The sequence below is a fragment of the Corvus moneduloides genome, chromosome Z (genome assembly GCF_009650955.1).
Source record: "Corvus moneduloides isolate bCorMon1 chromosome Z, bCorMon1.pri, whole genome shotgun sequence".
NCBI lineage: Eukaryota > Metazoa > Chordata > Aves > Passeriformes > Corvidae > Corvus > Corvus moneduloides.
Genome location: NC_045511.1, coordinates 41,559,937 through 41,577,151, shown reverse-complemented (window position 1 = coordinate 41,577,151; position 17,215 = coordinate 41,559,937). Strand labels below are relative to the sequence as shown.

Below are 17,215 nucleotides of genomic sequence, written 5' to 3'. Positions count from 1 at the left end.
CTTGCTAAGTAGCTTTGCATCTTCCACCAGGCACAGCTGTCTTTCCTTTTATCCTGCTTTGTGTAAAAACTGGTTGGTTGTTTTTCAGTAGCATGTAGTTGACTGCTTTCTGGGCTGGATTTTTAGGTTTGCAAGAAGAGTTGTATACTGCTAATTGAGGCCGTAAAATTTGACGGGCAGCTAAAACAAAAGCCATATTTTTTTAGCAGCACTGTGTAGCAGTATAGTGGATTGTAATCATAGATATGACTGAGTGTAATAGGTGGTGAAAGTTTTTGTAGTTTCTGAAAGACTGAATAGCTTAAAGGAAAATCAATTGAATGTGTCTACAAAATAGGATGCTTTCAAAACACATTTTATATTTGGCTGTCTTTATGCTTAGATGCTGTTGTATAGCAACAGCAGTAGGCATCCAGATGAGACAGGCTATGGGCTAGATGAACTTTAGGTTTAATGTAGTAAAGCTGCCCTTTTAGGTGTCTAGTAAAACAAAATGACTTTTGCTCTTAAAAGCCTACAATTTAATTTTACTCTTTCTGGGTGTGTTTTAGTTTAAATGATAAATTTACTTGCACAGGGGCTAGATCCAGCTGTAGATGCAGCAAAATTTATACGCGGATTAATCGAGTCCAAAGTGAAGAAAAAAATGTCTTTCTTGACAGTGATAAATTTGGATTAAACTTGGTTAGTTAGAACACAGTAATGGCATTTTAATCATTCTGATGCTTTAGATGGGAATAACTCTGGCGTACTGTTCCTAGTACTCTGATGTGGGATTTAGGGCTAGCTGAGACAAGCTTTGTGTTAGTGTCATCTGTATTTCCTTCAATGGCTGCTTCAACACTAGACCCTGTACTAGTGATGCACACTGAAAAGTGCAGGGTAATTTAAGAGTATCTACTAGGAGGAATTAAACTTCTTATCAGGACAAGGGGAACCTTTAGGAACAGAGTTGTTGCTCTAAGGAAATGAAGTCTGAAGAACAGCTGTGGCCTTTGATCATCGCTGTCTCTTAATTTTAGTTCGGGGCTTTTACTTTGTAAGGATGAATTTTCATTACAGGCAGGAAAAATAAAACTTCATGTTTTTTAAAATACTGACTTTATCAGTAATACAAAATCATGTTAGGAAGTTGTTATTACTCTGGAGAGCTTTAGCCTGAGCCAGTCATTTCTATCAAGCCAGTTTTCTGAGAATGAAGTGCAGAAGCCAGGGTTGCCTCTTTATAGGGTTGATGCTGGGGATTTTTTGCTATAAAAGGAGAAGTGTTTTGCACAGGAGAAAGGATAATATCAGATCGGATATTATAGCAGTGTTTTGGAAACACTTTCTGGTAATGTAGGCTATTATCTGTGTTTGAATTTGGGCTTTGTGAGACTGTTTCTTCTTGATTCTACAATTTATTAACTTTTATGTAAATAGCAGTGTTCTCTATATCTGACAAATCCCCTCTAATTTTAAATGAGCACCTCTTCAACTGTCAGTAACTAAACTGATTTATTTTTCTTAAAAAAACTCCCAAATTCCAGTATAAGTGGCTGATATCTCCGTCTTCCAAAGAAGCTTTGAAAACTAAGCCAAAGAAAAGAACTATTGTCCTAGGAAGTGGTCGGAAAGGAAAAGCTACTATTCGTATTGGTAATGCTTTGTTTTTCCTGGCTATAGTAAATATTTTCTAGAAAATTTTATCTTACTGCTTAAGAACTTCAATTATAAAATGTATGATACGTCTAAATCTTAGTGTTTTTCAGTACACTTGTCTCAAAAAAAAAAAAATCCACTTCTTCCTAATTCTATAGCGTGTCTTCTATCATCATTGGTATCTGTAGGAAACTTGCTTTTGTTTTTCGTGCTGCTAGATACGTGGCTGGAAAAAAATGGTAGGATAAGCTGACTTTAAAATATGTGGAAGCATTGCACATATTTGTTCTGTGTCTCCACAGGCTTTCCCTTCTGCAAAGCCTGGCAGTAGTAAGTTGTCTAATTCTCCTGCTATTGTAATCTTTCTGTAGCAGGCTGTCCTCTGCCAGAGCAAACAAACATGCCTTTTTTAACTGATGCACAAAATGTTCTAAGATTTTTTTTAAAACTTCATGTAAAACTATAAATAGTGTGTTTAAAATAACATTGATATCTTGAGTATTTATAATTAAGTATTGATAGCTCCAATACACTAAACATTTTTCAGTAAGCTACTAAAAATTCCAGTGTAATACATTTCACTGTCTCTCATCTTCGCTCTAGTTATCTGGAAGCAGAGAGGTAAGCATAAATCAAATAGAAATCTTTGTACAAATTAACTCTGGTGATCAGGGTGGTGGTGGTGGTGGGAGGAAAAAATGCCTGGCAAATGTGGTTGTGGAGGGTTTTGTGGTTTGTTGTTTGGTTTTTTTCTGTTTTGGGGTTGTTCATTGTGTGTGGGTTTTTTATGTGTTTTGGGGTTTTTTTTTTAAGCAGAGGAGGGAGTCAGGAGATGAAAACTATGCTGTTTATTATGTTCAGAATGAATTGAAATTTTGAATCCCATTGCCTAAATTATTCATTTCTATACCATTAAAAAGTCAGTTTTTTTATTGATCTCAGAGAAACAATAACCTGAGTTCTCACTAGTTTAACTGTAGGAAATATTAGGTGATTAGTTTTCTAGACTTATGTTTCTGACTTAGAGCATGAGATAGAGTGATCATCCACACAAGGTTTCTTTGCTGAGTCTACTTTGGTGTTGTATGATTTAAACAGCAACAAAAGACCAAACCAGTGAACCCTACTTTTTCTTATTAGTCCTCTTAAGGGAAGAGATTGCCGGTGTCCTCAACGAGTGATCTGCATGAGTACCAGCTTTATTTTTAATTATTTTGCCCATAAATAAAACAATGTTCTTAACTCTACAGCCACTAGAGGGCAATTGGAAGCACATAGATTCCTTTACTGTCTACGTGGACTGTCTAAACTCTGATGTGAGACAATGGAATTAGGTATATGAAATTAGTAATGTGAATAAACCTCTTCCACTACAAAACTGTACCTCGTTTTTTGAAAACCAGCTTGTCTTACTTGCATCAACAGCAAGTAAGTATACCAGCTTCTAATTGCAAGTTTTTGGATGCTTCAGCAAAATTAGACTGAACGGCAGATTTCCTACAGTCCTTATTATTACATAGGAAATTTTATGAACAGTAAGCTGTGAATTTGTATGTGAATAAATAGGTATAATGAATTCTCTTTTCTTCTGATTTTGCTCTTCAATCCAGGATTATCATCTAAAAAATCTGTAAGTCCTGTGAAAAAAAATTCCTCTGTGAGAGAGAGTTACTCACCAAAACCACTAGCACCAGGCACAAAAGGCTTCCTTCCTTGGCGGACTGCAGAACGTGCAAAGAGATTCAGGTGAGGTTTTCATAATACAAGGGAAAATACTAAGGCATAAAACTTGCATGATAAATATAGTAGAGAACAATGTTAGCTTTTTAATACAATTTGAAAGTTACATAGAATGTCATCATAATTTTTTGTTCATATAAATTTTGAGAATTTTTCATAAATTCTACTCTAGTAAGTATTTAAAATAAAAAGAAAATATGATAGCTGTAGGAATATTCATATGCTGCAAAAAAACCCACCACAACCCAACCTACCTTGTCTGTTCTTGTGTTAATAATGATTTTTCAGATGTATCAGAGCTGAAGAGGCAAGTTAGTATTCTAAACTTGTAGTATAGTTGATTTGAGATCCAGTTCAAGGTGCTTAGGTATTTTCCTGCCTCTTCTTTCTGGTTCACTTACCCAATACTAGTATAATTATTGTGATCATCTAAGTCCTGTAAATTAAAATAAAACTGAACAAAAATTACACATGGAAGCTGTATTTTGAAACAGTTTTTGTTTGTTTTTGTTTTTTTTTAAATCTATTCCCTAGACCTTGGCCTCTCAAAATGGAGATTATGTAACTATTAAAAAAAAAAATTACTTAATCCTCTATTGTAACTGTAGTTATTAAGCTTGTTTTTCAAAATGCTGAACACCAAATTCTCCTGGTGACTTTAGTTCAAAATAATTAACTAAGATGCCTATTGAAGATATTAATGTTAGCATCCAGTAGTGTTTGCTCTAAATCATGATTAAGTAGGGGGTACTAATAGAACAAAATGAGAATGTAATGAGGCTTAAAGGGATATAGTGCAGTATCTGATGCTCTTTATACTCTTACTGGTTCGTCTGTCCTAGAATCCTGTGTTTGGAACATTATAAACTTACTTTCCTCAAAAGTATGGTTTTGGTTTTTTTTTTCCTAGCTTTAGAGGCGGGGCAATGGATTGTGCTGGGAAATTGCCAGTGAAGATTCAGGTACTGTTTCTCTCACACAGTGGTTTTGGTTTTAGTGGGTAAGGGTCTGAAAAAAGGGAAAGGTGCTCTCAACAGAATCTCATTGTCTGAAAGTTAAGACTGGAACATACTTTCAAAGATTCACACTCATAAAAGTGCAAAAAAATAGTTTACATCAGCATTTCGTTGAAGCTTCTTTGATACTTAGTACTTCCACTTCTATGTCTGTATATTTTGGTTTCCTAGTCCTATGAGCAAGTGAGTTGGAGTATAGGCACTATCCCTCCCCTCCATAAGCAATAAGAACAACTAACAGCATTTTTCTCTGCACCATCTTTTCTGTCTTGAATTTGGATTATATACTTGTCTTTGCACCTGCCCGTGAGCTGCTTTAGTAAACTTAACCAGCAGGAGAAGAAAAATCGCGGTCTTTCTTCCTTTTCCTGTGCATATCATTTCCATCACAGAAGGATCTGATGGCTGCGAAGGAAGCCAGCAGTTACTCTCTTCTCTGGCGTAGGCTTCACATGGACTGCAGTGCTTTGGTAAAACATGGGCTGGCACAGGATGCCCAAGGGCAACAGCTCCTTTGACCCACCCCTCTGCTCTGACGTGGGTCTTCCCTGGCTGGAGTGAGGGTATTGGCTCCACCATGGAACACCTCTTCCTGCTTCCAGCCTGATGTTCCCTCTGCTTCTTCTCACTCTTTTTGTTCCCACCTCTTGCGCCTGCCTGTTTTTTACCTTGCAATGGGCCAGCTGGGAATGGCTATGTTCTGCATGGGGTAGCCCTGGCTGTGCCTTGCAGAGGCCAACTCTGCTGCAAAATCCTCATCAGAAATATGCAATATAGGCACACATAGGATTGATTTTTTTAATATTGTTTTATGCAAATTTATTTCAAAGTTTTATGGCTGGGCAACGACTGTATTTAAATTAAGCTTTTGTTATGATTAGTCTTTGATTTTTGCTACACATTGTAATGCTATGAGTGGGCATGTTTTTCTTTTCTGGTGTAATTAGACAGGTAGTCCTGTGAAAGTGACAGTAGAAAGTGCTTCTACATCTGAAACTGAAGACACAGAAGATTTAGAGGATGTTATCCACCAGCCTGATTTGGCAAAATCATTGGATAAGATTGATGTAGCACAGTATCAACAGTTACAGGTAAGAAGCATGTTCAGTGCCTTAGACTCCATAAAGGCAAATTTTACCAATTAAACCATGTTTTATTCAGAAAATTGTAATTAAATAAATAACCAGTTTTGGAGCAGGATTTCAGAATAACTTAATACAGCTGCAGCAGGATGTGTAATTGCTCTGTTCCAGTCTTGAATCATAGCGCACAGATCTTTTGATCAGTGTTACTGCCTGCAGTATTTTCTTCCAAGTATTTCCTTTATAAATGTAATTTAATTTTATTTACAAAAGCTAATATATAGTTGTTGCTGTTATCCCTAGAGAGATGGTGAAATCATGACATAAGTACAGGTCAGATGATATGGCCGAAGCAGAGCTAAGACCCCTTTGATGCCAAAACCCCATCTTTTATAGCATGGATCGCAAAAGAGAAAGTACGTGATTCGCCCCTTGGCTAGCCACCCACCACAGTGAGTGGCTGAGTGGTATAACCACCCATTTCAAAATACATTTCTCACAAGACTGAAAACAATTCCACTGTTCTCACAACAGCCTGCACCTGTGGATAGTTTACCAAACTTTCTCTGTTTCTCAGCTAAAGCATGAGAAAGGAAAAACTTCACAAATGCTTCAGCAGCTGGAAAATTCCTCTGCTCCTGCCTTTTAGCATCCACATACAGTGACTGTTGTGTAAAAATAATTACAAAAAATAGCTGAAAGCATTTGAATTACATTTTATAATTGAGCCTAGTAAACCTTTTTAATTTCCTTTTTATTATTCCTTTTACTTCCTTAATACTTAAAAAACTTAGCAGTAGTGAAATGGACTATTTCTGCAAATGTCTTGACTGGGAATGTTTTTATAAAAGAAAGGGGTAGAAAAAAGGTATATATCAGTGGCTCAGTAGTGCTGCTAAGGTAGTGTAGCACTATTTTAGAGTAACACCCTCAGGCAGAATAGCTGAGTTGTTTCTGAAGTGTTAAGATTTGAATTCTGTTTGGAGAAGCCAATGATTACTTCTGTAAATAAGATTTACAGTCAGTCTGGTTCTGGTGGTTGTTGTCTGAGCACCACACTGGGTGAATGTACTGTTCATGTGTGTAAATATTGGACTGTATACCTGTCCTCGTGTAAGAGGAGTGAAGTTAAGTTTTAACTTGCTGCAGGTCTGTCAGTAGTGGGAATGTTTAGGGTGGGATCGAGTTGTGGAACGCAAAATGACTGTACAAATACTGCATAAATAACTACCAGCCTTTTCAGCTGATGTTAAATTTTTCTTTAGACCTTCTTCCCTCTAGAACTTTTGTTCGGGAAGATTTCAAGGTTTTCACAAGTTGCTGGAACTTAAAGTTGTGTAGCAGCTTTTACTGTTAGTGTGCAATATATTGACATTATGTTGTGTGGTGGCTTCAAGACTCTTTCCAAGAGCGCTGTGTCTGAAATCATAGAATTCCATGTCATATGCAAATTGCTCCAAAAACTTCTATGCAGGATCTACTGTGCTTTCAGGAAACTTTTGATGTATTTATTCTTGGTGTTTTGAGAGGGAAGAATATTATATTCAAGACACACAGAAGAAGCAGGCAGTATGTTGTGCTTTGGGGAAGGGTTGTCATACTGACCTGTTACTTCATTGTTAGCTGTAGTACTACATGGAGGGCAGCTGTAAGGAAGAGACCATTGGTTATTAATTTAAGCTTCCTTGGAAGGAAACCCACAAATTTTGGCAACCTACCGCAAAACTGGTTTTGATTTTTGTGGGCTTGTGAAGGTCCATATTTTCCTGACTTTCTGAATTTGAAAACCAAAATACTTTTTTAGGCTATGGTTGCTTATCAGATAGCACTGTTTAAGCAATCTGCCCTGGATTCTGTGCCTCACCTGTTGTGTCTGTTACTTTGACACAAAGCAGGCTTCACATTATGGCAGACTCAAACTATCAAATTGTCACCACTGAATTGTCTATTTCCCCTCTGTCACTTAGTGCCTTTTCATGTCTTGCTTCAGTCTTTTTCTCGTCTTGCTTCAGTCTTTTTCTCTTGTGCCTTTCTTCATGTTTCTCTGATAACAAGACAAGTTGATTCAACTTGCTAATATGGTGAAAACTCATGTAGTTAAACAAGGAGAAATGCAAAGTCCTGCACCAGGACAGGGATGGAAGAACAGCACCAAGTGGCAATATATGCCGAGGGAGACCATCTGGAAAGCAGTGCGACAGAAAAGGCCCTGGGGGTCCTGGTGGACACCTAGTTGAGCATGAACCAGCAGTGTACCCTTGCAGCAAAGAAGGTGAATGGTATGCTGGACTCCACTAGGAGGAGTATTACCAGCAGGCTAAAGGAGGTGATCCTTCCTCTCTGCTGGTGAGGCCACACCTGGTACTGTGTCCAGCTCTAGGCTCCCCAGTTGCAGAGCAACATGGGCAGACTGGAGAAGGTCCAACAAGGAGCCCCAAGGATGATTAAGGGACTGAAGCACCTCTTCCAGGAAAGAACCGGCACTGTTCAGTCTGGAGGAAAGAAGGCTCAAGGAGGGATAAATACCCAAAGGGAGGGTGCAAATAGGATGGAGCCCATTTCTTTTCTCTGATGCCCAGTGAAGGGAGAGACACATTAGGCAGAAGCTGAAACACTGGAGGTTCTGAACATCAGGAAGCACTTTTTCATTGTGAGGGTGACTGAACACTGGCACTTGTTCCCCAGGGCTGCTGTTATGGCATCTCTGTCCTTAAGAGATACTAAAAACACCATCCTGACACGGTCCTGGGGCGCTTATTCTAGGTAGCCCTGCTTGAGTTCCCTTCCAGCCTCAACCAGTCTGTGATATTTTTCCAGGACAGTGTTCAGCTAGCTTAACAACTCACACTGGTTGATGTGCTTGGGTGTACTTCAGAACCGGAGTACACCTTTTTCTCTGTTAATTTGGTACTGCCATTAAACAGCTCTTACTGCACAGCAGCTTGCGAGGGGAGCTGCTTTGAAGAACTGATCCGACTGAAAAGTAGTCCAGTGTATTTGGTGGTAGCAGGCCTTTCAGTAAAGTGGGACAACCAGTTGTGTTAGAACAATGATGGGAATGCAGAATGGGAATAAACAGTAAGAGGTGGGAGTTCTTAAACTGCTGCTTTGCCAGAAAAGCTCTCCAAATATCTCTTGATGAGACTAATGACGAGACTTTCACTTAAGTATGCAAGTGTTGGAGAACTTCTCTACATCCTTCTGGCATACTACTAAATTAAGCAAATAGTACTTAGTTGTGTTTTCATTAAAAAAAAGCCTTGGCTAATGAAAGCCTAATTTCTGTTTAAATGAAAAACAAGAACTGGTAAATATTCATTCCTTCCACTAGAGGGAATCAAATGTCAGAGTTGATTTTGATGAAGTGTGTAGTTGAGGTAACTCCCATACTTTCAAATTTTAGCTAGGGATTTAAATGGTGAACTTCACCTTTAATCTAGTTAACAGGGAAGTAGAGATTGCACTGTAACTGGTTTTTTTAAAAAAGTATGATGCAGTCAAGTAGAAGAACATGGCTAATTAGTTACTAAATTTTTAAAAATAAAATTTAGTTTTTAAACTTCAGTTTTATACTTCTGTGTAATGTTGAACAGACATACTGCTTATGGTAATTCTGGGGGGTGCCTGTATTTTTGGTACTCAGTTTCATCTTAAAATCTATCTGGGCTGTAATACTTGAAGGCTTAGGCTTGTAGCTTGGATGTACATTTAGGTTTCTGATATATTTAAGTAATTTTTTTCTTCACAAAGACTGGGGCATTGTGTCAGCTAGTGAATTTCTTAAAAGCAAATCAAAGATTAAAGTGTACATATACTTGTAATGGTGACAGATTAGTTCCTTTAAATTCTGTCTTCGATGCTGCTTATGAGGAGATGCAGCTGCAGTATTCAATTTTGTTATGAAGTCAGCCCATAACCATGAAATACTATGTACATCTAGAGTGTGATAAATCAAGTTTAAACATTACTACAAAGCATCTACATTTCTGTTTAAAATATTATGATCTTTTGATAACTTCTAAGCCATTGACCTTTGACATTACAAACCAGCAATTTGAAGATAAAGCTCAGTGCTTTCATCTTTAAAATTACCTAAAATCTGTCCACAACAAAAATACTATAGAACTATGGTTTCTAAAGTAGAATTCCTAGCCTACATCCTAGAAACTTTAAAATAGAAATAATTATATGTATGCACCGGTACTATAAATGGAAAGGTAAGAATTCTTCAGTCTGTGATAGCTGTGACTGATCTTCAAAGCTAGGTTGTAGGATTCCAGGTTACATGTCAAGTTGTCAGTGTGAAACATTATGGTTGCTGCTTTCTGTGCTGTGCTTGTGTGTCTCTTAGAGGTTTTACAGCTCCCATTACTTCCACATCTAAGGTAAATGGCAGTAAGATTGTGGTATTTGTGGATGGTTCTCCTTAGATATTTGCCCCCAGCCCTATGCCTGCACCTTAGATAGTGCTAATCTCTTCCGAAAAAGTGTCTTTGAAATGTGTTTTTCCTAAACCTTCTGACTTCTGCATGTGTAGCTCAAGTATGAGTCTGATGAAGATATGACTAGCTTTCTGCTTGCAGCGTTTGCGTGGTTGATGCTAGTCTGGGGATTTTAGCAGTGTGCTTCACTGGAGTAGTGACAGACCCATAATCATCACTTTAAGTGGTTGTCACTGGGAGGGCTATATATAGAGTGTTCTAGAACCTGCATCTTTGAATCAGTTGCAAAAGTACCTTGCAACTTATAACACCTTTTTGCATTTGTAGAAGTACTATTTTTACTATGTATTCTGTTGCATACCAGTCCTCTCACCTGATTGCTTATATGAAGTGCAGTGATAGGCACTTGAATAAGCTTTTGATAGTAAACAAACTATTTCAGTACTATTTGAATCTTTGATTCTCTTTAGAACTGGTTGATACGGTGTGTTCAAAAAGCGGTGTCCTTTTACATATGTGTGCCTGTATACAAAGTATATAGAGAAAGGAAGAAGTTTTGTATACTGTTAATTCATATAGTCTATCCTCTGAAAAATAGAATAGCCTGATAATTTGAACAGTTTTCACCTTTTGAACCAGAAGATTGTTAAGGTGTGCAAGAAAAAAAATTCTTGCTTGTTTTTCCAGTTCAGGTGGTGTAATTAAAGATGATAATGCTCTGCTGGGATGCAGGAAAATGTGGTATTGCAAATTCTGTCTACTCTTACTGAAACTGAGATTTACTACTTAGAACTAATAGTTAAAGTACAAGTTTAGGCATCTCATGAATAAGACTAGGATATATTTATTAGGTGTTTTGGGTTTGTTTTTGTTCTTGTTAATTCAACACTAAACTTGGAATTGTGATAAACTTTTTACTGAAGAACTAAGTGCAACCAGTTAGAGTCCAGTTCTTAGACTCCAGAATTTTGTATTCTTACTGCTGAGAGTACAGTTCTTTGGAATTTTGTCTTCTTACTGCCGTAAGAAGGAATAAAATCCCGGATAAAGACTGTAGTTGGAAAATCTAGATATGGCTGCTAAGTACTTCTTATTAGAGCCTAATATGAGCTTTTGATGATGTAGACATTTAGTTAAAAATGATGCTTGAAAAAGTGAAGGGAAAGTAAAGAAGAGCATTCATTCCTGAGGGTTATGTCATAGACCAAGAAACTTGGGCTCTAATTTCATGTTATCTGTTTCAATCTTACAAATCTGTTAAGTGAATCACACTTCCTTCTATTTTTCTGTCTTAATATTTTGCATCCAAGAGTTATGTACGGGTAGACCTCTGTCTTGTATTTTTGAAGAAGATATGTTTGGAATGCCATGTGCTAGTTGTTAATTGGACATGTTGAGCTTTTTTTAATTGCATGTTAGTCTGACATTTTGAGATAAATTTCATTCTAGTTTATCTGTGTTTTGATAGATGGAGCTGGAAGAATGCCTGGGAAAACTAAAGGAAGAACAAGAAGCTAGAGTAAAGGCTGAGGAACGATTACTAGAGGTAAAGATACTTAACAATTAATGATCTTTACTTTTAAAGGAGGCACTGCTCAAACAATCATCTTGCTTAATTAGGAGTAATTATCAATGACCACTAATGTGGTAGCTTCTAGAGTTTCAGTTCAAAGTCATGTGGATCGTTTACTAGTCTAAGGGCAATGATGAAATCTGTCTTTAGTAACGTTTCTGTCCTTAGTAACGTTTGTTTGTTCTGCTGATTCTGTTCCAGAGCCTTGAACTCCAGCTCAAGCTACTCTTTCAACCTGTTTTATTCATTTTCTGAAATACTTACGATATGGGGCATCCTGATACTTGTTTTTCTCAAGAAAGGGATTAAATCTGTTGTGCTGAAAAGCTGTTTGTCACAACTGTTTTCTATTTGCTTTATTCTGTACCTTTGATTTTTAAGTTTTGTTTTTGCAGGCAGTAACCATATTGGATGGTTTTCTGCATGTCAGTTGTTGTGAAGTGCAGTTTAGCTTTGATGAAACTGAACAGCTTATCACAGTTAAATTGTGAGGTCTGTTTCCCCTCTGTCTGCTGTTGCTGACCTAAAAATATTCTTCGGCATGAATAAGCAGAATTTTTTGTAAGATACTTGAGTGTAAGGTAGTGTAAACAAAATGGATTTGGTCCTTACATGTGATTTGGAGGGGAGTGAAAGTAGTGATACCCTTTGAAATATGAGCAACAAGTGGTACCCCACAGTACAGAGAGCAGATATCCACAAAGGACTCTGCACTTCTCAAGGCTCATTGCAGTCCTCTTCTGTGACTGTCCCCATCTTCCTGTAATGTTATGTGCACCAGTGGGCTCTGCTGGGTATCTGTTGTTTAGATAATTAAATGCTTTTTAGGCTAAACACCCCCTACAAGAAATCTTTCTCTGTCAAGGCTAGGCTGGTTGGACTTACCACATCTCCTAGGAAAAGTTGTTAAACCAAGTAGCAGTAATCTCTAAAATTGTTTCTTTTGATGCTTGTTTATCACCTACAGTGTACTACACAATTTTAAGCCTGTGGTAGTACTTGATTGCATAGCTGTAATGTTAAATGAGTGAGTTAGTGCTTCCCTCAAATACAAAACCTTGTATATCCTGCAGTTATCATGCAGTTTTCAGTTTCATCATCGATTTGATTAATGGTTGATGTGGAGAAAAATGGAATCACATTAAACTTTCAGTTTTGGGATGCATAGTGCAGGGGAGAGATAACATGAGTACACATTCCCCATGATACAGAGGGGTGAATATAAGGACATTGGCCTTCATAAAGGTTTTTTACTAGTAAAATAAACTCTTTGGTGTTAACATGTCATATAATACATGCAAAGTAAAACAATGTGAAAGCTAAATTCTTCTGCTTGTACTTGCTCTGTAACGTCCTGTACATACTGAAGACAGTGCTCAGCCAGTGGTTTTGAGTGCCTGCTGGAATGTCTGTGGTAGCATAGAACTGCAGCTGTGCATAAGCAGACCTACGCAGAGCTCATTGTAACAGTGCCCTGAAACTGTGTGGTGCAGCAGATTCTGCATCTTGTTACATAAGTTATTTCAGATATTCCTCTTCATGATGCTGCTGTTCAGGCACACAAAGGTGAGGTTTGATATTTTGGGGTCTTTTAAACTGAAAATTAAAGAAATTTCTTCTTTTTTTTTTTTTCCCCCCCCTGTATAGACAGAAATTGAAAATGCAAGATTAAGGAATCTAAATATCTCCCTGTTGGAGGTTCTTCATGCACAGTCAGTAACCAGCTTGATTTTGGAAGATGAAGGTGTTCTAGGCAGCATTGAGAACTCTTTTCAAAAGTTTCATGCTTTCTTAGACCTCCTTAAAGATGCTGGGTAGGTTGTCACTTTACTTAAGTTTTGCTGTTTTTCCTGAGATCTTTCCACGGTTATCCTCACAGTGAAGTATGCTGCCTTCTACCCCACCAGATTTCTAGGTCTGTACTCTCAGAGAGCAGAGGAATTAGCTATGTCCCTATCGTTTAGTCTTTTCCTAGTGGCAGAAACACGATCTAAGCACTGTTCAGCTGAGTTCATGTATCTGTCTTTGGGAAAGGCTTTCAAGAAGCCAATTCCAAAAGAGTAGAAAGCTTCTAGTAAAGCAAGTTTCCAAGCCTTCAGTGAATCACCTTGGCTGTTGGCATTTCCACAATATGAAAGGCTCAAAATTGAATTGCCTTCAGAAAGTGTCCTCTTATCTTTTGCTGTCCATTCACTAATCGAAGTACGGAAATCTAGATGGATGAATCTTCAGCCTTTATTTATTTATTTAAAGTCTGGATTTATTGTTAGTAGTAGTAGTGAGTATGGATTAAAGTTTGTGTTACCACTGTATGTGCAATTTGTGAGAGGATGGTTCATCCTTCCCATTTTTCAAAGAATTTCAGCTTAAATCTGATTTGTAAAGCTTGTATGACCAAGCATGGCAGTCTCATCCCCAAGGAGGGAATGATATGAATATATATTGTAGTCTATTCCATGCATTCAGAGAAGATCACAGAAGATTTTATTTGCCCTCCCAATTTCCCACTTCCAAATTGTAATGGTATAACTCGGGACCTAAGTGACAATAGTCTCAAGTTGTGCCAGGTGAGGTTTAGATTGGATATTAGAAATTTTTTTCCACTGGAAGTGTGGTCAGACATGGGAACAGGCTGCCCAGGGATGTGGTGAAATGGCCATCCCTGGAAGTGTCCAGAGAACATCTGGATGTGGTGCTTAGGGACATGGTTTAGTGGTGAACCTAGCAGTGTTAGATTAATGGTGGGACTTGATGATCTTAAGAGGTCTTTTTCAACCTTAATGATTCTATGATTCAATGATTCTAACTTACTATGAGGTTCATCCTGAGGCTGTGTTCTAATTTTGTGGCAATCAGTTTGTAGAGTTGCCATTACTACAGGAGTTCCAAACTTCTCAGGAAGGCAAAAATGCATTTTCACTGCATGAAAAAAAAATTCTTCATGCCTATGTCTGTTCATGACAATAAGGAGCTGCTCTGAAAGTTACAGAATCCCAATCATGAAGAATGCTTTTCTCAGTAAGCTTCTATGTGTCTATCCTATGCTGTGCTATCGGTTAATGACTGCAACTTCTCATCTCTTACTGTGGCTTAAAACCCACATGTGGTTGGTTTGGCCGACTTCCAAGCTGCAGGCGAGTTCAGTGAGAACTAGGAAAGCTTCATTCTCAGCCTTGTAACATTTTCTTTGAATCTGCAGGCGTAGTTTGTGCAAAGACAAGAAAGTACCTTTAGCTAACTTGTTTTCATCTTGGTTATGATACTTTGAGCTTCTCATAAAATAATAGAAAACTATGTTCAAAGCTTGAAACAGATTCTACTTCTTCTGGTTTTAAATGTTTAGTCTTTCAAAGAGTAAGAATTGCTTGTGTCATTTTCTATTAAACCTTTATTTTACAGGCTTGGACAACTTGCTGTATTAGCTGGGATAGACCAATCAGATTTTGGTGTTTTGGGGTATTCAGAAATGAATTCTACTCTCAGTAAGCCTGTGAACCTGGTAAAGGAGAAGTCTTTTGAAGAAGAAAGACAGGAACATACCCAGAATAGCAAAGTAAGTCTAGAAGGAATGCTAGAGGCAATTCTACTTGATACTCTTTAATATACTTCTCAGCTGTTAATCCCCCTCTGATTCATGAAGTTATTACTGCAGCCATTTACTGTAGCCGCATTTATACAGATCATAATAATTCAATGGTTAATGTAAGCTTTTAAAGTGTTTACCACTTGGAGCACAAACCGTAGTATTCTGTAATGTATTAAACTTTGGTGGTAATTGTGTTGTTTCCTAGTCTGAAATAGAAGTTCCAATAGTGGTATGCATCCACTAAAATTGGAAAATACCATGACTAGGTTTCTTAGAAACATTTAATAATGAAGTATAGTGTTTTTAAGAAACCTAGTCTTCTAGGAAAGGCTGTACAATGTACCTTCTGAAAATCACAAATTATCTTATAAGTAATTGCAGCATATATGTCCAGTCCTGATACGTGTCTGTGTGGCCATGACATGAGTTTCAGACAACTACATATTTGTAGTCTTTGTAAATATTGCATAAGGTTTTAGGTCCTACTCTGTCAGTTAAAAGTAAATTCTGGATTTTTCAAAGGAGGTATTAAAGTTCCTGTAACAAAGAAAAAAAAAAAGCCAAGCTTTTTTAAAGGCTATTAAAAATTTAGATACTGGCAGCCTATAGCTATGTCCAAGTTGAATAAAACTGTCATACCAAGAATCACTCTGCACTCACCTGTGTTTCTTAAATCCAACGTCTTCCCCTCTAACTGTTCTAATTTCCTCAAGAATACATGAGCTCCTTAAATACGATGCTGGAAATTTTTGGGTTGTTTTAACAGTGTGGAGAGAATGCCCAGTTTTGCAGTTTGAGGACTCTAATTCTTATCTCCTAGTATTGGTGATTAGTTTGTATTCTTGAAGCAGCTAGGTGTTGTGGCATAGAGTGTGGGGACTACACTCCTGTGAACTGCTAGTAAACATAAGGAATGGCAGGTATTTCAGAATGATAGACATGTTTAAGTTTTGGCTGCTTTTGTGTAACTGACACATCTCTGTAGTATTAATTTCAAGCTAGATGTGAAATTGTAATGTACCTATTCTGTGTCATTATCACCCTAGCAATCTTCAGATACTTGTTTTGAAAGGTGATAAAGATTGTGCAATTGCTATTACTTCTGCATCTTAACTATGTTAAAGACTGTATTTTGCTCTGCAGACTCCATTATATATGGCAGTTGCAAAACTGGCTTGCTTTCTCTAGTTGCCTCATTTTCTTCATTGGAATCTTTTGTTTCAGAACAGAGCTGGGGACATGCAACTTTCTCTTCCTAGCACTTTTCAATCCCAGATGGTTGTGAATAATACTTTTTCATCACTTGGAGAAATACAGGAACTTCAGGCTGCTGGACAGCAGTACCAGCCAGGTTCATGGAATGAAAATGAAGCTCAAACAATTAACCAAAATAAAGAGGATAAACCTCGAAGTAGTACTCCAGTATTATCTGAAAGAAGAGTCAAACAAAATGAACATGCAAAAGGACGTCACTCAGCAAGACAGTTGGCTACCAGTATGCATTCATTTTCTGATTCCAGTGTACAAATCAAAAGTGATGATAGCAGGATATCCAGTGATATTTCTAGTGAAAAAAGCAAAAATTCTTCCTCTAAGAAATACATCCCTGTAGCAAATGAAACAGCAACTCCAAGTATTGGAGTGAGAGGAGACAAAAGTAGACTGCAGGCAGTAAATGTTAGCTCTGGAACTGATACTGTAGGATCTGGCTCTGAAATACAGGGAAGTATGCAAAGTGTTACCAGCAATTGAAATGGTTCTAAGTTGTTGTAACTGTTCTTTACACTTGCCAGATTAATAATAAGTTTTGGATGTCTCAGTATAATTAGTGAATTTTTTGTAAAGTTTTGTAGACTTTGTGACTTTTTAAAGCATTGCATGTTGCTTAGTATTCCTGTTTCATGTTTGCATTCTTTGTCACTAGATTTTTAGTTTTGAAAACATGTGATACACCTAAAATGGTACCCATCAGTTTGTACTACATATAAGGGACTCTTGGCATATGGATTTCATTATCACAGATCTTTGAGCTAATAAAATTAATTTGAGTACAGTTTTTTTCTAGTGTTTATTTTCAGTGTATTCCAGTAGGAGTGCAGAAATGGTTTTGGGCCAAACATGACTTCCTGCATAAC

At 37.4% G+C, this 17,215-nt stretch overlaps 1 protein-coding gene across 13 annotated transcripts in view; it reads left to right on the top strand.

Moving 5' to 3' along the window:
- CEP78 (centrosomal protein 78) overlaps positions 1-17,136 on the top strand; it is a 54,051-nt gene extending 36,915 nt beyond the window's left edge. For 11 of the 13 annotated variants that reach the window (XM_032095872.1, XM_032095871.1, XM_032095884.1 and 8 more), the window contains exons 9-17: positions 1,530-1,638; positions 2,245-2,262; positions 3,252-3,387; positions 4,292-4,343; positions 5,345-5,488; positions 11,390-11,467; positions 13,142-13,308; positions 14,894-15,047; positions 16,305-17,136. In XM_032095872.1, the coding sequence (XP_031951763.1) occupies positions 1,530-1,638; positions 2,245-2,262; positions 3,252-3,387; positions 4,292-4,343; positions 5,345-5,488; positions 11,390-11,467; positions 13,142-13,308; positions 14,894-15,047; positions 16,305-16,832 (1,386 nt within the window). In that variant the 3' untranslated portion in view covers positions 16,833-17,136. The remainder of the gene's footprint in view (positions 1-1,529; positions 1,639-2,244; positions 2,263-3,251; positions 3,388-4,291; positions 4,344-5,344; positions 5,489-11,389; positions 11,468-13,141; positions 13,309-14,893; positions 15,048-16,304) is intronic. The other 2 variants (XM_032095873.1, XM_032095874.1) reach the window with 1 other exon arrangement.
- Positions 17,137-17,215: the final 79 nt, after the last annotated feature.